At 39.7% G+C, this 23,389-nt stretch overlaps 2 protein-coding genes across 2 annotated transcripts; one reads left to right on the forward strand and one right to left on the reverse strand.

Annotated features, from left to right (window-relative positions):
- The first annotated feature begins 5,575 nt into the window (after positions 1 to 5,575).
- LOC101330637 (high mobility group protein B2) lies at positions 5,576 to 6,001 on the forward strand. Its single transcript, XM_033855133.1, has one exon. It carries the CDS (start codon positions 5,576 to 5,578, stop codon positions 5,999 to 6,001), a length of 426 nt encoding a protein of 141 aa, XP_033711024.1.
- Positions 6,002 to 19,191: 13,190 nt separating this feature from the next.
- On the reverse strand, positions 19,192 to 22,622 carry LOC101321490 (uncharacterized). The gene is made up of 3 exons (XM_073802197.1): positions 22,409 to 22,622; positions 21,723 to 21,831; positions 19,192 to 19,458 (listed from the first exon to the last, which is right to left on the reverse strand). Exons 1-3 carry the CDS (start codon positions 22,620 to 22,622, stop codon positions 19,386 to 19,388), a joined length of 396 nt encoding a protein of 131 aa, XP_073658298.1. The 3' UTR covers positions 19,192 to 19,385.
- Positions 22,623 to 23,389: the final 767 nt, after the last annotated feature.

A 23,389-nucleotide genomic window follows, 5' to 3' on the forward strand; every position in this document is an offset into this window, starting at 1 on the left:
TAAAGCATGCAATTTAGTGGGTTTTGGTATGGGCACAAGATTGTGCAGCTACCACCACTATCTAACTCCAAAACATTTTCATCACCCCCAAAAGAAACCTTGTATCCATTAGAAGTAACTCCACAGTCTCTCCTCCTTCCAGCCTCTCACAACCACTGTCTCTATAGATTTAGTTGCTCTGGATATTTCATAGAAATGGAGTCATATAACGTGACCTTTTGTGTCTTTTTTCACTTAGTATAATGTTTTCAAGGAGGAATTAGCTTTAATGAATTGTCAGCTGTTTTAAATGGCAAGTTCTTTGTTGGAAAAGTATTTCTACTTATCAGGAAGTAGATAAGTAGATTTCCACCTACCTTGTTCCTCAACAAAAATGAACCTATGGCATTTTTGTCCTCAAAGAAAACATGTTCTTTTTTTCTTGACGGTGACATCCAGATTTGAATCACCATACGTATTTTACAGTTATTCCATATGATAGACAAAGCACTCAAAGCATAATGTAGAGGATTTCCAAAGGAAGCCGTTTCATCAGATTTGAAGGCACTTACGTAAACATTAAATTTAACTGTATGATCATGGGGGGTTGCCAATCTGAGTACCATGCCTGGCACCTGGCAGGTCCCCCACACACATGGCTGAATGTGTAAGTCCCCCAGCTGCAGGAACAGCTCCATTTTCTGAGGGCTCCCCCCCCCCCCACAGGATTCTCTTACAGGCTAGTCCTTATGGTTCTGCCTTGTACACACAACACTTTATTTTCGTATTCTGTTTTCCCTGCTAGCAGCCCCTGTGACCAGGCGCCTTCATGTTGTTATCTCTGTACCTCCTACAAGGCCAGACCAGAGTAAGTGGTGCCAGAAAAGTTTGGTAAATCAATGAATTGTGGGAACCCAACCCAGCTCTAGCACTTTTGTCTGCAGGCTAGTCTACCAGATTCAAAAAGAGGAAGGTTATTCACAAGTGCATAAATTGCACTTGCATAAGAAAGAATCTCATTAAGTAGACCTCCATAAAGTTCAAATTTTGATGATCTGGGCATATCCGAGGTGAAGCTTACCCAGCTTTATAATGAATTTGCTGGAAAGTCACGTAGATAGTCCAGAATATTTTTTAGAAAGCACTTATCTGCCCCCAGGTGAGCAGGAAAGGAAGCTGGGAGGTACAAGAGAGGCCCCAAAGAGGGTCTGTTGGGCCATTTCTTAGCATCTGATCCAATTGGTGAGGAAAGTGACAGCAGTCCAAAGAAGACTCAAAGAAACAGAAGTTCTGGGTTTCCCTGGTGGAGCAGTGGTTGGGAGTCCGCCTGCCGATGCAAGGGACGTGGGTTCGTGCCCCGGTCCGAGAAAATCCCACGTGCCGCGGAGCGGCTGGGCCCGTGAGCCATGGCCGCTGAGCCTGCGCGTCCGGAGCCTGTGCTCCGCAACGGGAGAGGCCACAACAGTGAGAGGCCCGCGTACCGCAAAAAAAAAAAAAAAAAAAGAAAGAAACAGAACTCTCTGCTGGCAATAGCTCTTTTGCCTAAAGTAGCCTTCCCACTGTCACATGGTGCAGTTTTAAAGTTATGGTGAAATGCTAACAGGCAGTTTGGATTAAAGTTAACAGCAAATCATGGCTTCACAGATTAATTGCTGCACAAATAAATTGATGTATAAGTATTTGCTTTTAAATCTTACATGGCAAGAAGTAAATTAGAAGTCAAACCATTTTTTTCTCCGAAGACTAAAAGGACAGAATGTCTTTGATGACCTTGAGAACAGCATACTGGTTTCAAGGCAGACTGTTGTTGTGTAATCTAACCAACAATGATGTAGAACGTTTTAAAATTTTATTTATTTTATTTCTGGATGTGCTGGGTCTTCATTGCGATGTGGAAGCTTCTCAGTGTGGTGGCTTCTCTTGTTAAGCATGGGCTCTAGAGCGCGGGCTTCAGTAGTTGTGGCACACGAGTTTAGTTGCTCTGTGGACTGTGGGATCTTCGCGGACCAGGGCTCGAACCCGTGTTCCCTGTGTTGGCAGGCAGATTCTTAACCACTGTGCCACCCTGTGAAGTCCCTGATGTAGAACTTTTCTTAACACGGTTATAAAATAAATCTTAGAAGAAAAAAAAATAACTTCATGAACTGGAACCAATCTTTGCGCATATGGAATTCTCATACCAAAAACCTACATTCGGCGACTCTTGGAACTTGCTGATGATAAAGGATTCAAATGACTAGTGATCAAGTTTCCAGTTAGGATAATATATATTGGTACTGTCATGTAGAATAGCGAATAAACAAAAGAGAAGGCCAAAACTAATTAGTTCCTTACCCTTACCTTACCTTCAGAGTCTAGGGTCAGGAGATTAGAGATGTGTCAGTGATTTGTGTACAAGAATGCTCACTGATTGGGACTGACATACATACACTACTGTGTATAAAACAGATAACTAATGAGAACCTACTGTATAGCACAGGGAACTCTACTCAATGCTCTGTGGTGACCTAAATGGGAAGGAAATCCAAAAAAGAGGGGATATACATAAACGTATAGCTGATTCACTTTGCTGTACAGCAGAATGAATACAACACAACACTGTAAAGCAACTATACTCCAAAAAAAAAAAAAGACTGCTCACTGAACTATTACTGCAGCAGAAAGCTGAAAATTCCAAATGATGTTTTGGAAGAATATTTGAATGATATTATGGACAAATGGTAGTATAATTCATAAATGACATAGATCTAATTAGTCATCCAATATGTAAGGCTTGGATTCATTACCCTCACATCATATACCAAAATACATTCTGGGTGACTTTTATAAACTTGGGATGGAGGAGATTTTAAGATAGAAATAAGAAACTATGCAAGGATTGAAAACTCGAATACATTTTGGGGGTCAGGCAGGTAAAGGAGATGAGTTAAAGAGGAGTAAGCAATAAGGGGTGGTGGGTACTGTAATCAGTTCCCTTGAGACTATCCCTCCACACACCCCCCAACTCATTCCACCCACTCCCTGCCCAAAGGCATTCAAGTTCATATTAAAAATTCTGGGGGGAGGGGGGAGGGGGGAGGGATGGAGTGGGAGTTTGGGTTTAGCAGAAGCAAGCTATTATATATAGAATGGATAAACAACAAGGTCCTACTGTATAGCACAGGAAACTATATTCAATATATTGTGATAGACTATAATTGAAAAGAATATGTATATATGTATAACTGAATCACTTTGCTGTACAGTAGAAATAAACACAACATTGTAAATCAAGTATACTTCAATTTAAGAAAAAGTGGAAAAAATTTTTTTAACATGTCAGGACAAGTCTGTGGGCTGTCAGTCTGCATCTTCAGTTAATAAAGAAACTAGGCATTTAATTAAAAATTATGATGAGGTATCACCTCACACTGGTCAGAATGGCAATTATCAAAAAGTCTACAAATAATAAATGCTGGAGAGGGTGTGGAAAAAGGGAAACCTCCTACACTGATGGTGGGAATGTAAATTGGTACAGTCATTATGGAGAACAGTATGGAGGTTTCTTAAAAAACTAAAAATAGAGCTACAACATGATCCTGCAATCCCACTCCTCCTGGGCATATATTTGGAGAAAACCATAATTTGAAAAGATACATGCACCCCAAAGTTCATTGCAGCACTATTTACAATAACCAAAACATGGAAGCAACCTAAATGTCCATGGACAGATGAATGGATAAAGAAGATGTGGTATAGGGCTTCCCTGGTGGCACAGTGGTTGGGAATCCGCCTGCCAATGCAGGGGACACGGGTTCCAGCACTGGTCCGGGAAGATCCCACATGCCGCAGAGCAACTAAGCCCGTGTGCCACAACTATTGAGCCTGCACTCTAGAGCCTGCGAGCCACAACTACTGAGCCCGTGCTCCGCAACAAGAGAGGCCACCGCAGTGAGAAGCCTGCGCATGGCAACGAAGAGCAGCGCCCCCCCGGGCCACAACCAGAGAAAAGCCCATGTGCAGCAATGAAGACCTAACACAGCCAAAAATAAAATAAATAAAATTAAAAAAAAAATAGATGTGGCACATATACACAATGGAATACTACTCAGACATAAAAAAATGAAATAATGTCATTTGCAGCAACATGGATGGACCCAGAGATTAACATACTAAGTGAAGCCAGAGAAAGACAAATATCACACGATATTGCTTATATGTGGAATCTAAAAAAAAAAAACCAAACAAATGAACTTATATACAAAACAGAAACAGACCCACAGACATAGAAAACAAACTTATGGTTACCAAAGGGGAAAGGGAGGGGATAAATTAGGAGTTTGGGATTACCATATACAAACTATTATGTATAAAACAGATAACCAACAAGGACCTATTGTATAGCACAGGGAACTATACTCAATATTTGGTAATAACCTATAAGGGAAAAGAATCTGAAAAAGAATAGGTATATATATGTTTAACTGAATCACTTTGCTGTACACCTAACACAATACTGTAAATCAACTATACTTCAATTAAAAAAAGAAAAAAAAAAGAAACTAGGCATTTGATCATGTGAATAAAAATTCTGGCAAAAGCAACATAAATAAAATGAAAGGACAAACAATAGTTTAGAAAATATTTGTAACATAAGAGAAACGAATATTCTTTTATATTAAAGAAAAACTCTGTCAAATAAAAATAACAGCAAAGCAAGCTATTCATAGAAGAAAAAACCAAAAGGGCCAATAAATATGAAGATATGCCCATACTCTGGAAGCTCTGTATTCTGTCTGCTTGGATTTATATCCTTAACCTGCCATTTACTAGCTGGGTGACCTTGGGTAAATTCCTTAACCAAAATCTCAATTTGTATAAAATCTATAAAAATGGACATAACTGTAGTACCTACATGTGAAGACTAAGTAAAACAAAAAGCATAAAGTAGAGAGAAAAAACATAGGTATTTCACAAAAAGGAAAATCCATGGGACTCCCCTGGTGGTGCAGTGGTTAAGAGTCTGCCCCCAATGCGGGGGGCCTGGGTTGGATCCCTGGGCAGGGAACTAGATCCCACATGCATACCACAATTAAGAGTTTGCATGCCACAACTAAGGAGCCCAAGTGCCACAACTAAGACCCTGTGCAACCAAATAAATAAATGTTAAAATATACATATATACCCCCCCCAAAAAAAAGGAAAATCCAGGGAATTAATTCCTTGGCAGTCCAGTGGTTAGGACTCAGTGCTTTCACTGCCAGGGCCCAGGTTCAATCCCTGGTCGGGGAACTAAGATTCTGCTAGCCACATGGCCAATCAATCAATCTGATAATAAAAATAAATAAAAATTTAAAAAGAAAGAAAATCCAAATGTCCAATAAATATATGAAAAAATGCTCAACCTCTCTGGTCAGAGAATTGCAAATTAAAAACTAAGATACCAGGTGCGGAGAAGTCTGCAAAACAAGAGGTGGAAGATTGGGTTAGCGACGGAACAGTTCGCGCCAGAGCCACGGGCAGCAGTGTCGAGGTCTGACCTGGCCACTGTGTGGTACTCTGAGGAAAAGCTACCGCCAGGTGGACGCGCCGCCGCCGCCGCAGCAGCAGCACCATCATGGGGAAGGGCGACCCCAACAAGCCGCAGGGCAAGATGTCCTCATACGCCTTCTTTGTGCAGACTTGCCGGGAGAAGCACAAGAAGAAACACCCTGACTCCTCGGCCAACTTCACCGAGTTCTCCAAGAAATGTCCTGAGAGATGGAAGATCATGTCTGCCAAGGAAAAATCCAAGTTTGAAGATATGGCAAAAAGTGACAAAGCTCGCTATGACAGGGAGATGAAAAATTATGTTCCTCCCAAAGGTGACAAGAAGGGAAAGAAAAAAGATCCCAATGTGCCTAAAAGGCCTCCATCTGCCTTCTTCCGGTTTTGCTCTGAACATCACCCAAAGATCAAAAGTGAACACCCTGTCTTATCCATTGGAGATACTGCAAAAAAAGTGGGTGAAATGTGGTCTGAGCAGTCAGCCAAAGGTAAATAACCCTATGAACAGAAAGCAGCTAAGCTAAAGGAGAAATATGAAAAGGACATTGCCACATACTGTGCCAAGGGCAAGAGTGAAGTGGGAAAGAACAGGCTCCAAGAAGAATGAACCAGTCCAATGTTCATAGCACCACTATTTACAATAGCCAAGATATGGACACAATCTAAGTGTCCATCAACAGATAAATGGGTAAAGAAGATGTGGTCTGTGTGTATACACACACACAATTAAATACTCAGCCATAAAAAAGAATGAAATGTTGCCATTTGCAACAAGTATGGACTTAGAGGGTATTATGCTGAGTGAAATAACTCAGACAGAGAAAGACAAATACTTATGTTATCACTTATATGTGGAATCTAAAAAATAAAGTAAATTAGTGAATATAACAAAGGAGAAACAGACTCACAAATATAGAGAACAAACTAGTGGTTACCAGTAGGGAGTGGGAAGGAGGGAGGGGCAAGATGGAGGTAGGGGATTAAGAGGTACAAACTACTATGTATAAAAGGAATAAGCTATAAGTATATATCACAGGGGATATAGCCAATAATTTATAGTAACCAGTTTTTTTTTGGCTGCACTGTGCAGCATGCAGAGCTTCCCTGACCAGGGATCGAACACTTGCCCCCTGCATTGGAAGCACAGTCTTAACCACTGGACCACCAGGGAAGTTCTATAATAACTATTAATGGAATATAATCTTTAAAAATTGTGAATCACTATGTTGTACACCTCAAATTTATATAATATTGTAAATAAACTATATCGCAATTAAAAAATAAAAACACAAAATGTGGGAGGGGGAGAAAAAATGTAGTGTTTTTAGAATGTGTTCAAACTTAACCACAAACCAAAAACTTAAAATAGATACACAAGCTATAATACTAAAGAAATATAGTTTATATATTGTTATATAGAATATATATAACTCTATACAAAATCATCAAACTACAAGGGAACAGACAAAGAGAAAAATAGGGAACAGAGAAGAACTACAAAAACAACCAGAACAATTAACAAAATGGCAATAAGCATGTAACTATCATTTATCACTTTAAATGTAAATGGACTAAAGACACAGGGTGGCTGAATTGATTTAAAAAAAAAAGACCAATCTATATGCTGCCAACAGGAGATTCACTTCAGATTTAAAGACACACTGACTGAAAATGAAGGAATGGGAAAGGATATGCCATGCAAATAGAAACAAAAAGAAATCTGTGGTAGCAATACACATATAAAACAAAACAGACTGTAAATAAAGTTTATAATAAGAGACTAAGAAGAGCCTTTCATAATGATAAAGGGGTCAATCCAAGAAGAGGATATAACATTCATAAATACCTATGCACTCAACATAGGAGCACCTAAATGCATAAAGCAAATATTGACATAAAGGGAGAAATTGATAGTAATACAATAATAGCAGGGGACTTTCATATCCTACGTGTATCAAATGGATAGATTATCTGGACAAATCAATAAGGAAACACTGGCTTTAAACAACACATTAAACCAGATGTACTTAATACATATATACCGAACATTCCAAAACTGCAGAAGGGGTGGAGTCAAGATGGCGTACTAGGAGGACGCGGAATCTGCGTCTCTGCACAACTAGGGCACCTAGCAGGCACCAGTGGGGGACCACGGACACCAAAGGGGATGGGAGGAACCCCCACATTGGGCGTGGGGGGAGTGAAAGGGGAGAAGTGGAGGTGGGACAGGACTGGTGCCCCTGAGGGGCGGCTGGGGGAGGGGAAGGGATCCCACGCCTGAAGGGGGAAATTGGGGAACCATTGGGAGGGCAGAGGATCAAAAGGGAGCGTGGTCAGGTTTCCCCTGCCCACTTGGACCGCCAGGAACCTGTTCAGATCTTGGGCCTGATCCTCTGCCCACCTAGGTCCCGTCCAGCCATGCGGGCCCTGAGGGAGTGGGAGGGAGGGAAGGGGGAGCAAAAGTAAAGGCTGGACCTCCGGGACTGGCACCCATGAGGGGTGGCTGGGGAGGGAAGGAGTTCCTACAACCAGCAGGACCCACCCATGGTCAGGGGTCCAGCAGCAACGGGGTAGATGCTGGGGGAGAAGGTGGGGGAGGGGCACAAAGGAAAGGAAGGGAACGCGGCCAGTGCTTTCCCTGTCCACTTAGGCACTGGGGAGCCTGTTGGGCCCCTGGGCCTAATCCTCTGTCCTCGGAGTTTCCCTCCTGCCATGCAGAACCCAAGCCTCGCCCCTACATGCCCACCCAGGGCCCTACTTTTACACTTGGAGACCCCCTTCAACGAGCTGGGCCTAAACCCCACCCACACACCCTCACTCAAGGCCCCAAACTCCAGAACTCAACACTCTAGAGACCCTCCTTTAGACATGCTGCCTCTCCCCTTCTGTGCAGGTCCTAAGCAGAGGCACCCCGCCTAGGCCCTGCCGCATGCTCAAACCTCACACCCCTCCCGCCTAGGTCTGCCCCACTCTAAACCCCACCCCTGCCTAAGTTCCACCCCTCGTCTAAACTTCACCAGCAGAGCCAAGGCTTTTTCTTTCTTCCTTTCTTAGATTGGGGTTCTGTTTTGCCTTGTTGATTCACTGCTGTTGATTCTTTCATATTTTTAATTTTCCTAGTAAATCTTTTATTTTTCTAATTTTATTTTATTCCTTATACTTTTTTAGTGATCTCTCCTTTTGGCTTGTTCCCACCCCCCTTTTTTTTTCTTTTCTCTGTTGTGGTTTTATTTTACCTTGTTGCAGTTGTTTCAATTATAATTTTTCCTACTATATTTTTTATCTTTATAATTTTATTTTATTTTTTATTCTTTGATATTGTACTTTTTTTTTTTTTTTTTAACCCCACCACAAAGCTTGCGTGATCTTGGTTCCCAGGCCAGAGGTCGGGCCCAGGCTCCTTTGGTGGGAGCTCCAAGTCCAAACTGCTGGACTAACGAAGAACCTCAGACCCCAGGGAATATCAATCAGAGTGAGGCCTCCCAGAGGTCCTCATCTCAGCACCAAGACCCAGCTCTATCCAACTGCCTGCAAACTCCAGTGCTGGACATCTCAGGCCAAACAACCAGTAAGACAGCAATACAGCACCACCCATCAAAAAAAAAAAAAAAAAAAAAGAAATGACAAAAAAATATGTTACAGATGAAGAAGCAAGGTAAAAACCTACAAGACCGAATAAATGAAGATGAAATAGACAACCTACCTGAAAAAGAATTCAGGGTAATCATAGTAAAGATGATCCAAAATCTCGGAAAAAGATTGGAGAAAATACAAGAAACATTTAACAAGGATCTAGAAGAACTAAAGAGCAAACAAACTGATGAACAACACAATTACTGAAATTAAAAATACTTTAGAAGGAATCAATAACAGAATAACTGAGGCAGAAGAACGGATAAGTGAGCTGGAAGATAAAATGGTGGAAATAACTGCCAGGGAGAAGAATAAAGAGAAAAGAATGAAAAGTGTTAAGGACAGTCACAGAGACCCCTGGGACAATATGAAACACACTAACATTTGAATTATAGGGGTCCCAGAAGAAGAAGAGAAAAAGAAAGGGTCTGAGAAAATATTTGAAGAGATTATAGTCGAAAACTTCCCTAACATGGGAAGGGAAATAGTCAATCAAGTCCAGGAAGCACAGAGAGTACAATACAGAATAAACCCAAAGAGAAACACACTGAGACACTTATTAATCAAACTATCAAAAATTAAATACAAAGAAAAAATATTAAAAGCAGCAAGGGAAAAGCAACAAATAACATACAAGAGAATCCCCATAAGGTTAACAGCTGATCTTTCAGCAGAGACTCTGCAAGCCAGAAGGGAGTGGCAAGACATATTTAAACTGATGAAAGGAAAAAACCTACAACCAAGATCACTCTACCCAGCAAGGATCTCATTCAGATTCAATGGAGAAATTAAAACCTTTACAGATAAGCAAAAGTTAATAGAATTCAGCACCACCAAACCAGCTTTACAACAAACGCTAATGGAACTTCTCTAGGTAGGAAACACAAGAGAAGGAAATGACTTACAAAAACAAACCCAAAACAATTAAGAAAATGGTAATAGGAACATACATATCAATAATTACCTTAAATGTAAATGGATTAAATGCTCCAACCAAAAGACACAGACTGGCTGAACAGATACAAAAACAAGACCCGTACATATGCTGTCCACAAGAGACCCACTTCAGACCTAGGGACACATACAGACTGAAAGTGAGGGAATGGAAAAAGATATTCCATGCAAATGGAAATCAAAAGAAAGCTGGAGTAGCAATTCTCATATCAGACAAAATAGACTTTAAAATTAAGACTATTACAATAGACAAAGAAGGACACTACATAATGATAAAGGGATCAATCCAAGAAGAAGATATAACAATTGTAAATACTTATGCACCCAACACAGGAGCACCTCAATACAATACACCTCAATACATAAGCCCATACATAAGGCAAATACTAACAGCCATAAAAGGGGAAATAGACAGTAATACATCAGAGTAGGGGACTTTAACACCCCACTTTCACCAATCGACAGATCATCCAAAATGAAAATAAATAGGAAACACAAGCTTTAAAGGATACATTAAACAAGATGGACTTAATTGATATTTATAGGACATTCCATCCAAAAACAACAGAATACACTTTCTTCTCAAGTGCTCATAGAACATTCTCCAGAATAGACCATATCTTGGGTCACGAATCGAGCCTTGGTAAATTTAAGAAAATTGAAATCGTATCAAGTATCTTTTCAGACCACAATGCTATGAGACTAGATATCAATTAGAGGAAAAAATCTGTAAAAAATACAAACACATGGAGGCTAAACAATACACTACTAAATAACCAAGAGATCACTGAAGAAATCAAAGAAGAAATTTAAAAATACATAGAAACAAATGACAATGAAAACACAGCAACCTAAAACCTATGGGATGCAGCAAAAGCAGTTCTAAGAGGGAAGTTTATAGCAGTTCAATCTCAACTCAAGAAACAAGAAAAATATCAAACAAAAAATCTAACCCTATACTTAAAACAACTAGAGAAAGAATAACAAAGAAAACCCAAAGTCAGTTGAAGGAAAGAAATCATAAAGATCAGAGCAGAAATAAATGAAATAGAAACGAGAAACAATAGCAAAGGTCAATAAAACTAAAAGCTGGTTCTTTGAGAAGATAAACAAAATCCATAAACCATTAGCCAGACTCATCAAGAAAAAAGGGAAGAGGCTCAAATCAACAGAATTAGAAATGAAAAAGGAGAAGTAACAACTGACACTGCAGAAATACAAAGGATCATGAGAGATTACTATAAGCAACTATATGCCAATAAAATGGACAACCTGGAAGAAATGGACACATTCTTAGAAAAGCACAACCTTCTGAGACTGAACCAGGAAGAAACAGAAAATATAAATAGACCAATCATAAGCAGTGAAATTGAGACTGTGATTAAAAATCTTTCAACAAACAAAAGCCCAGGACCAGATGGCTTCACAGGCAAATTCTATCAGACATTGAGAGAAGGGCCAACACCAATCCTTCTCAAATTCTTCCAATATATTTCAGCGCGAAGAACACTCCCAAACTCATTCTATGAGGCCACCATCACCCTGATACCAAAACCAGACAAAGATGTAACAAAGAAAGAAAACTACAGGCCAATATCTCTGATGAACATAGATGCAAAAATCCTCAACAAAATACTAGCAAACAGAATCCAATGGCACATTAAAAGGATCATACACCATGATCAAGTGGGGTTTATCCCAGGAATGTAAAGATTCTTCAATATATGCAAATCAATCAATATGATACACCATATTAACAAATTGAAGGATAAAAACCATATGATAATCTCAGTAGATGCAGAAAAAGCTTTTGACAAAATTCAATACCCATTTATGATAAAAACTCTCCAGAAAGTAGGCATAGAGGGAACCTACCTCAACATAATAAAGGCCATATATGACAAACCCACAGCCAACATCATTCTCAATGGTGAAAAACTGAAACCATTTCCTCTAAGATCAGGAACAAGACAAGGTTGCCCACTCTCACCACTATTATTCAACATAGTTTTGGAAGTTTTAGAAACAGCAATCAGAGAAGAAAAAGAAATAAAAGGAATCCAAATCAGAAAAGAAGAAGTAAAACTGTCACTGTTTGCAGATGACATGATCCTATACATAGAGAACCCTAAATATGCTACCTCAAAACTACTAGAGCTAATCAATGAATTTGGTAGAGTAGCAGGATACAAAAGTAATGCACAGAAATCTCTTGCATTCATATACACTAATGATGAAAAATCTGAAAAAGAAATTAAGAAAAAACTCCCATTTACTATTACAACAAAAAGAATAAAATACCTAGGAATAAACCTACCTAAGGAGACAAAAGACCTGTATGAAGAAAACTATAAGATACTGATGAAAGAAATTAAAGATGATACAAACAGACGAAGAGATACACTATGTTCTTGGAGAGGAAGAATGAACATTGTGAAAATGACTCTACTACCCAAAGCAATCTACAGATTCAATGTAATCCCTATCAGACCACCAATGGCATTTTTCACAGAACCAGAACAAAATATTCACAATTTGCATGGAAACACAAAAGACCCCGAACAGCCAAAACAATCTTGAGAAAGAAAAATGGAGTGGGAGGAATCAGGCTCCTGGACTTCAGAATATACTACAAGGCTACAGTAATGAAGACAATATGGTACTGGCACAAAAACAGAAAGATAGATCAATGGAACAGGATAGAAAGCCCAGAGATAAACCCACGCACCTAAGGTCATCTTATCTTTGATAAAGGAGGCAAGAATATACAATGGAGAAAAGACAGCCTCTTCAATAAGTGGTGCTGGGAAAACTGGACAGCTGCATGTAAAAGAATGAAATTAGAACACTCCCTAACACCAAACCCAAAAATAAACTCAAAATGGATTACAGACCTAAATGTATGGCCAGACACTATAAAACTCTTAGAGGAAAACACAGGCAGACACTCTATGACATAAATCACAGCAAGATCCTTTTTGACTCACCTCCTAGAGAAATGGAAATAAAAAGAAAAATAAACAAATGGGACCTAATGAAACTTAAAATCTTTTGCACAGCAAAGGAAACCATAAACAAGACAAAAAGACAACCATCAGAATGCGAGAAAATATTTGCAAATGAAGCAACTGACAAAGGATTAATCTCCAAAATATACAAGAAGCTCATGCAGCTCAATATCAAAAAAACAAACAACCCAATCCAAAAACGGGCAAAAGGCCTAGACATTTCTCCAAAAAAGATATACAGATTGCCAACAAACACATGAAAGAATGCTCAACATCACTAATCATTAGAGAAATGCAAATCGAAACTACCAGACAGAGTGGCCACTGACAAAAAATCTACAAACAATAAATGCTGGAGAGGGTGTGGAGAAAAGGGAACCCTGTTGCACTGTTGCTGGGAATGTAAATTGATACAGCCACTATGGAGAACAGTATGGAGGTTCCTTAAAAAACTAAAAATAGAACTACCATATGACCCAAAAATCCCACTATTGGGCATATACCCTGAGAAAACCATAATTCAAAAGGAGTCATGTACCACTATGTTCATTGCAGCACTATTTACAATAGCCAGGACATGGAAGCAACCTAAGTGTCCATCGACAGATGAATGGATAAAGAAGATGTGGCACATATATACAATGGAATATTACTCAGCCATAAAAAGAAATGAAATTCAGTTATTTGTAGTGAGGTGGATGGACCTAGAGTCTGTCATACAGAGTGAAGTAAGTCAGAAAGAGAGAAACAAATACTGTATGCTAACACATATAGATGGAATATAAAAAAAATGGTTCTGATGAACCTAGGGGCAGGACAGGAATAAAGACACAGACATAGAGAATGGACTTGAAGACACGGGGAGGGGGAAGGGTAAGCTAGGACGAAGTGAGAGTAGCATTGACATATATACACTACCGAATGTAAAATAGATAGCTAGTAGGAAGCAGCTGCATGGCACAGGGAGATAAGCTTGGTGCTCTGAGACCACCTAGAGGGGTGGGATAAGGAGGGTCGGAGGGAGATGCAAGAGGGAGGGGATATGGGGATATACGTATACATATAGTTGATTCATTTTGTTATACAGCAGAAACTAACAACAACACTGTAAAGCAATTACACTCCAATAACAATGTTAAGGAAAAAAACAAAAAAAAAAAAACCCCAAAACTGCAGGGCATGCATTCTTTTCAAGTGCACATGAAACACTGTCTAGGAGAGATCACGTTAGGCCACAAAACAAGTCTCAATAAATATAAGGAGACTGAAATCATATCACGCATCTTTTCCAACCACAACAGTATGAAACCAGTAATCAGTTGTAAGTAGAAAACTGAAAAACACACAACATGTGGCGACTAAACAACTTTTCAGTAAACCACCAATGGTTTAATGAAGAAATGAAAAAGGAAATAAAAAAATACCTTTAGACAAATGAAAATGGAAACACAATTTTCCAAAATCTATGGGACACAGCAATAGCAATTCTAATTGGGTAGTTCATAGCAATACAGGCCTGCCTCAAGAACAAGAAAAATCTCAAATAAACAATTTAACTTTCCATCTAAAGGAATTAGGAAAAGAAGAACAAAGCCCAAAGTTAGTAGAAGTCAGGAAATAATAGATTAGAGCAGAAATAAATGAAATAGAGGCTAAAAAAATCAATTAAAAAGATCCGTGAAACTAAGCTGGTTCTTTGAAAAGATAAACAAAATTTATAAACCTTTAGCAAGACTCATCAAGAGAAAGACGGGCCCCAAATAAAATCAGAAATGAAAGGGCAGAAGTTACAATTAATACCACAGAAATACAAAGAATCATGAGACTACCACAATTACACCAACAAACTGGACAGCACAGAAGAAATGGATAAATTCCTAGAAATGTACAATTTTCCAAGAATGAATCAGGAAGAACAGAAAATCTGAACAGCCTGTTTACTAGTAATGAAATTGAATCAGTAACCAAAAACTGCCAACAAATAGAAGTCCAGGATCAGACAGCTTCACAGGTAAATTCTACCAAACATATAAGGAACAGTTAATTAATACCTACCCTTCTCAAACTGTTCCGAAAAACAGAAGAATAAGGAATGCTTCCAAATTCATTCTACGAGTCCAGCATTAACCGATCCAAGCCAGACAAAGACAGTATAAAAAAAGAAAATTATAGGCCAATATCACTGATGAACAAAGATGCAAAAATCCTCAACAGAATATTAGCAAACTGAATTCAACAATACATTAAAAGGATTATACACTATAACCAAGTGGTATTTACCCCAGGGATGCAAGGGTGGTTCAATATCTACAAATCCATCAATGTTATATATCATATTAACAAATTGAAGAATAAAAATCATATAAGTAGCTGCAGAAAAAGCTGTTAAGAAAAATTCAACATCCATTTATGATAAAAGCTCGCAACAAAGTGGTTACAGAGGGAACATACCTCAACATAATTAAGGCCATATATGACAAACTCATAGCTAACTTCATACACAATACTGGAAAGCTGAAAGCTTTTCCTCTAAAATTGAGAACAAGACAAGGACACTCTTGCCACTGTTATTCAACATAGTTAGACATCCCAGTCAGAGCAATCAGACAGGAAAATAAATAAAAGTCATCCAAGGACCTCCCTGGTGGTCCAGTGGTTAACACTCTGTGCTTCCACTGCAGGGGGTGTGGGTTTGATCCCTGGTTGGGGAACTAGGATCCCACATGCTGTGCAGCACAGACAAAAAACAAACAAAAAGTCAACCAAACTGGACAGGAAGAAATAAAACTGTCGCTATTTGCAGACGGCATTATACTATATATAGAAAACCTTAAAGATACCAGCAAAAAGACTATTAGAACTAAAAAAAATTTAGTATAGTTTCAGGATACAGAATGAATATACAGAAACCTGTTGCATTTTTATACCTTAATAATGAATTAGCAGACAGAGAAATTAAGAAAATAATTCATTTGGAATTGCATCACAAAGAATAAAATACCTAGGAATTAATTTGCTCAAGGAGGTGAAAGACCTGTGCTCTGAAAACTGTAAAACACTGATGAATAAAATTGCAGGCAACTCAAATAAATAGAAAGCTATTCTGTGTTCATGGATTGGAAGAATTATTATTGTCAAAATGTCCATAACACCGAAAGCAATCTACAGATTCAGTGCAATCCTTATCAAAACACCCATTGCATTTTTCACAGAAAAAGAACAAGTCTTAACCTCAAATAGCCAAAGCAATCTTGAGAAAGAAAGGTTGAAGGTATCATGGTCCCTGATTTCAAACTATACTACTAAGTTCCAGTCATCAAAACAGTATGGTACTGGCACAAAAACAGACATATAGATCAACTGAACAGAATACACAGCCCAGAAATGAACCCACACTTAAATGCACAAGTAATGTACAACAAAGGTGGCAAGAATACAAAATAGGGGAAAGACAGACTCTTCAATAAGTCGTGGTGGCAAACTGTAGAGTTATATGTAAAAGAATGAAACTAGACAACTTTTTTACACCATGTATGAAAATAAACTCAAAACAGATTAAAGACTTAAATGTAAGACATGAAACCACAAATCTCTTAGAAGAAAATATAGGCACTATGTATGATATTTCACATCAGAATTAGCAGTACTTTTTTGGATCCGTCTCCTCAGACAAGGGCAACAAAAGCAAAAATAAACAGGGAATTCCCTGGCGGTCCAGTGATTAGGACTCTGTGCTTTCTGTGTAGGTTCAATCCCTGGTTGGGAAACTAAGATCCCACAAGCCACATAGCACAGCCAAAAAAAACCCCAAAAAACAAAAATAAACAAATGGGACTACACCAAACTAAAAAGCTTTTGCATGGCAAAGGAAACCATCAACAAAATCAAAAGGCAACATCCTGAAAGGCTGAATGGGAGAAGATATTTGCAAATGATATGTCCAATAAGGGGTTAATATAAAAAATACAGAGAGAACTTACACAACTCAATATAAAAAAAAAGAAACAATCTGATTAAAAAATGGTCAGAGGATCTGAATAGATATTTTTCCAAAGACATACAGATGGCCAACCAGTCCATGAAAAGAAGCCTACCACCACTAATCATCAGGAAAATGAAAATCAAAACCACAATGAGATATCATCTCACACTTGTCAGAATGACTTTTATCAAAAAGAAATAATGAGCGTTGGTGAGGATGTGGAGAAAAGGGAACTCTTGTGTACTGTTGGTGGGAATGTAAATTGGTATAGTCACAATGCAAAACAGTATGGAGGTTCCTCAAAAAATTAAACGTATCTGAAGAAAACAAACACACTAATTTGAAAAGATTTATCTATCCCTATGTTCATTGCAGCACTTACAACGACCAAGATATGGAAGCAACCTAACTGTCCCTTGAGAGATGAATGGATAAAGGAGCTGTGGTGTATATGTACACATATACAATGGAATATTACTCAGCAATAAAAAAGAATGAAATCTTACCATTTGTGACAACATGAATGGACACAGAGAGTATTATGCTAAGTGAAATAAGCCAGACGGAGAAAGACAAATACCATATGGTTTCACTTACATGTGGAATCTAAAAAACAAAACAAATGAACAAACAGAAATTCACTCACAGGTACAGAGAACAAACTGGTGTCACCAGAGTGGAGGAAGGTGGGAAAATGGACAAAATAAGGGAAAAAGATTAAGAGATACAAACTTAGCTATAAAATAAAAAAGTCACGGGGATATAATGTACAGCATAAGGAATATAGTCAATAATACTATAGTAACTTTTTGTGGTGATGGTGACTAGACAGTGTGGTGATCACTTTGTAATGTATAAAAACATTGAATCACTATGTTGCACACCTGAAACTAATATTCTTTTTTTTTTTTTTTTTGTGGTACACGGGCCTCTCACTGCCATGGCCTCTCCCGTCGCTGAGCACAGGCTCCGGACGCGCAGGCTCAGCGGCCACGGCCCACGGGCCTAGCCGCTCCGCGGCATGTGGGATCCTCCCGGACCAGGGCATGAACCCGTGTCCCCCGCACCAGCAGGGGGGGACTCTCAACCACTGCGCCACCAGGGAAGCCCGAAACTAATATTCTAAGTCAATTATACTTCAACTAAAAACAAAAAACATTAACATATCCACACACACACAAAAAAGGCACTCTTAGAAGGCAAAGAGTGAATCCTAATGTAAACTATGTACTTTGGGTGATAATGATGTGTCAATGTAGGTTCATCAGTTACAGCAAGGGTACTACTCTGGTAGGGGATGTTCATAATGGGGAGGCTATGTATGAGTAGGGCCAGGGGGTAGATGAGAAATCTAAATTTTTTTGTGACCCTAATTTTGCTCTATAAAATAAACTCTATTAAGAAAAAAAAGGCAGGGGCTCCCCTAGTGGTGCAGTGGTTAAGAATCCACCTGCCAACTCAGGGGACATGGATTCGAGCCCTGTTCTGGGAAGATCCCACATGCTGCGGAGCAACTAAGCCCATGTGCCACAACTACTGAGCCTGTGCTCTAGGGCCCGCGAGCCATAACTACTGAGCCCACATGCCACAACTACTGAACCCGCATGCATAGAGCCCATGCTCTGCAACAAGAGAAGCCACTGCAATGAAAAGCCGGCGCACCACAACGAAGAGGAGCCCCCATTCGCCGCAACTAGAGAAAGCCCACATGCAGCAATGAAGAACCAACACAGCCAAAAATAAAATAAATTTCTTTAAAAATAAAAAAGAAATTCTTTTTTAAAAAAAGGCACTTATTCCAGAAAATTTTAAAGCTGTAAGTAGAACTCTTACTGAGACCTCATTTAGTTTATGTTCATTTAGTTGCTATTCCAGGTGGGTTTTACTATTTTTTGTAAATTTTTCAAGCAAACTAGTTGATTACAAAGCAAAATTAGATAAATGTATCTTAAATTCTATTATACAATAAAGTTGACTTTAAAGATATACTTTAACAAAGTTTATGACAAAGATTCTAGATTTATATACAATATCCTGTTACCTGATATTACCTCTCTAATAAATTGTATAAATGCTCACTGGTGATAAAAAACAATGTTCACCAATATGTCACATGCACGGTTAGTGTTTTATTCTTTGAAGAATGGTTCTGAAACATCACAATAAGTCAGGCTGAAAGGTAAAGTTTAAAATAGTTTTACAAGGATATAACATATGTACTGGCTGTTCACTCTACAAAATCTTGATCATAGAGCTTATGATACACTTAGTTAGCAGCAGCACCCAGGTTTTCCAAATAGTCATCATTTTTCTCTTGTCTGCATAGACTTCTTCTCATTGGCTGCCTTCTGCTTTTGTTGCATGATCTCAGAGTCCCTATATGGGGGGAAAAGGCTGTAAGTTGTTACAGGAAAACTGATTTTATGTTCTCATTTGTTTTCTACAATAATCCATTCAGTATATTAGAAAACAATTTAAAAGAAGATATAAACTTTCATGTCTTTCCATTTTCATGGATGGAGATAGAATGGTGAAGATAGAAGGTGAAGAATGGAAAGGCTTTGAAGTCAGATCTTATTTTGAATACAATCTGTACTGTTGTCATGACCTTGGATAAATGACCCCAAGTCTTTTCAAAATTAGAGTAATACTTATCAGGTTGTTCTGAGGAACACACACACACACACACACACACACACACACACACACAAGCACACCATCTGACATGAGGCAGCTATATGTAGAAATAATGGCAATTAATCTTGGTTGTCAACAAAGTTAATTCACTATAAATTTTTTCGTGAATGAAGGGGCATTTCAGAAATCTTCTAGATATCCTAAGTGGTACCTAGGGTTAGAACATAGATGTTATGAATCTATTCAGTTTCTTACAAGCCAAAAAGCAGGATATTCAGGGCATTTTCTTAACCCTTTGTGTCTCTGGCTGAACCTTCACATACTGTGAACTAAAACCAGATTACCTGGGCTGGATGATCCATGAGCCCATATTAAAAAATATATTAAATGGCTATGTATTCAACACCTACTATGTGCCAGGCACTTTGCCGGCTCTGGATTAAGTCCCACGACAACTTTGAGTTATTGTCCCTATGTTTCAGATTTAAAAAAAAAGTTAAAGGCTTAGAGCTAAATAATGTGCCCCAAATCACACAAAAAACTAAGGTCTGTCCAATTTCAAAGACCAGGCTCTTTCCTATGTTATTATTGCATATATTTAGTGTTAGATTTTAATTCAGGATGAGTAGCTCTGTCCATGTTAGTAAGACATTTCTGAGAGGCCAATAGCAAAAACAAGGAATGAGAAGGAAGGAAAAACAAGACAGCTACAAAAAAAATGAGGTGTCCTGAATAAAAACAGTAATAGTTATTTTTCTGTTTGTAACCAAACTCTGCTGTGCTTGCTGTGTGATCTTATTAATGTTACTGAAGTTCAGAGCCCCAGTCTCTCATTGCATGTATTGGGGCTAATAGCACTTTTCACAATTATGATGAATAGAGGTAATAAATATAGAGCATCTAGCACAGAGCTTTGTAAGCAGTGGGTAGTCATTAAGCAGTGACTATCACTGAGCCAAACTACACTAAGTTTCTCAATAAAAATATTATTTCAGGGTTACTGATCTGTACCATTCCACTGATTGGTTCACTTCTACTCCAATGTAAGTAAACAAATTTAAAGCAAAGCTTATCACTTTAACAATAAATGTCAATAGAAAGACAGTGTGAAGTGGTAATTAAGGGCTTCAACTTCATTAAATTCTGACTGCATATCAGAATCACCTGGGGAGCTTTTAAAGTCAGGTTTAACTTAAGTATAATAAAATTTACCTAGAGCACCTTTTAATGTCCAGCCCCACACCAATTAATTCAGGGCTGGGTGTAAGGCACAGGCTTGAGCAGACATCAAGTTTTCCCAGGTGGTTCTAATGTGCAGCCAGCCTTGAGGACCACAGAGAAGCCACGATGGAGCCTGTGTAGTCAATTCTTCACCTGGCCTCCAAGTTTCACATGAACAACAAAATTTGATTTTAGAATAAAATGAAATTTGGCTAACTTTTTTTAGAAACATGAATGCTTTTTTTTTTTTTTTTTGAATGCTTTTTTTTAAAAAAAACTTAAGCTGTAGTCTCAAAGTATTGATATTTCTGTAGCAGTTTTGTATTGTCACTTGTATGTCAAGGCAGTGCACCTGCATTCTCTCCAATCCAATGGATCTTCAGAAGTCAGTATAACTACATATACTTTGTCTCTTTCAGAAGTTATCAATATAATTGGTGACCTGTCACCCAGAGTAGTATGAGTAGGATGTCTGCTTGCAAAATGTTTACCCTCAGCACCTAACAATGCCTTGCACATGGAAGCTAAATGAAATTCTTATGGTTGTGGTGGAGTTGCATGAGATTCTCTGCAAGACAAATTATAGCTTGAGAGCTTTAAATTCTTCATCCATGGGTTGGGATAATGACTATCGCTTATAATTTTAGTATGCCTGGCACACAACAGATATGCAGCTGTTACCCCTTCCTTGCAGGCCTAGCTCTACTAAGGATTTTAAAACTGCTTTCCATTCTCTAAAATGAAAACTTCTGTGACTTGAGAATTCCTTTAGCATAACTCACCTCTGTTTCCTCTGAGAGGCAGTCAAGCTATCCTCTTTTCTTTTTCCCTTACTAATTTCCTGGGATTTCTTCATGTTTTTCTGGCGGGCAAGTTCTCGTTGATTTCCACCTACAAAGAGAAATAGTGATGTTATTTTTCCATCTCCAAAATTAATAATTCCATTCTAAGGGTCTTATTTAAATGCATCTGAAGTTTGCTTTTTAAGAGATAAGCCAGCAGAGTACTGCACTGAATGGTGTTCCAGGGATCTGACAACAAGGAGGAAGCTTAAACGTAAACACTAAAGTTCCTAACAGTATTATGATACCAGTTAAGGTGTTCACTGGCTATAAACACCAGATCTCTTAAAGGAGGCGTTCCAATCGTCTGTCTCTATGGGCCAGTATTCCAAAATAAGTTCTGGCTTTTGAGAGGTGTGGGTGAAGAGAGAAAGATACACCACAGATTACACCTCGCACACACACGTTGGCCCATCATAATTCAACTGTTAAGCGAGCATTACAGATGCTTGTAAAACATTACCTTCGAGGGCCAAACAAAAGAACTAGAGAGGAGACTTAGAGTTCCCTGTCCTCGTTAGGCCTCATGACCTTAATTAAGTATTAAGTACCAGCTATAAACCACCTCCAGACCAGGATCCCTCCCGGGGCTTCACACACCTCACCACCAGGGAGGTGTTCCTTACCGTGTAAACTCGCACCCGAGGGGCAGGCACCTGCCCGACCTTTCAGGCCGGACCGGAGCCAACCGTCCCTCTCCCTCCGCTGACTAAAAACCAGGTCACCACCGCGCCGGACGGAAGGGGTTTCACCAGCTGGCCCCAGTCTGCCCGCCCGCCGCGCCTTGGAGCTCGACTTCCTCGCCGGACTCTCCCCGCCGCTTCCCCTACCCGTCCGCATACTCACGGGCCATGTTGACCACCGGACCGAGCCTGGAAAAGAGCGACTCGGAAAAGCAAAGACTTGTTCGCACGCTCAGCAGCCGTCCCCACCCGTCGATCTGGAAGCCTAAGCCCGCGCGGGCCCTCAGCAGGGACACGCCTGTGCTCGGTGGACGGCCCAGCCCAACGAAGCCAGACAACAGCAGTCGCCGTGGCCGGCGAGTGACTGCGCGTGCGTGGCCGGTGGGGGGCGGGGGCGGGGGCGGGGCGGTGCCCGACTAGGGCCCAGGAGCCGCAGCTCCGGGGTTAGTCATCCGTCCCCGGGGCGTTTCGGCCGTTTAAGTTTGCTAGAGTGGAGAAAGCGAGCCCTGTGTCTGAGCGAGGCATGGACGTGTGTGGATTTTCCCTGTGTATACCGGTCACTGGGACTTAGCCAGCCCCTATTTTTTTGATAACGATGTTAAACGCTACAATATCTAACTTTTCGAAAAGGAAAGTTAGCTTTTTTACATCCCGTTGCAGAGGCGGGGACAGAACGGATTGAGGGTTAAGTCTTTGAAAGCCAGTGTTGGCCCTTCATAGTTTCCTTTTTTTTTTTTTTTTTTTGCTATACGTGGGCCTTTCACTGTTGTGGCCTCTCCCGTTGCGGAGCACAGGCTCCGGACGCGCAGGCTCATTGGCCATGGCTCACGGGCCCAGCCGCTCCGCGGCATGTGGGATCTTCCCCGACCGGGGCACGAACCCGTGTCCCCTGCATCGGCAGGCGGACTCTCAACCACTGCGCCA

Source organism: Tursiops truncatus, chromosome 3 (genome assembly GCF_011762595.2).
Source record: "Tursiops truncatus isolate mTurTru1 chromosome 3, mTurTru1.mat.Y, whole genome shotgun sequence".
Classification (NCBI taxonomy): domain Eukaryota; kingdom Metazoa; phylum Chordata; class Mammalia; order Artiodactyla; family Delphinidae; genus Tursiops; species Tursiops truncatus.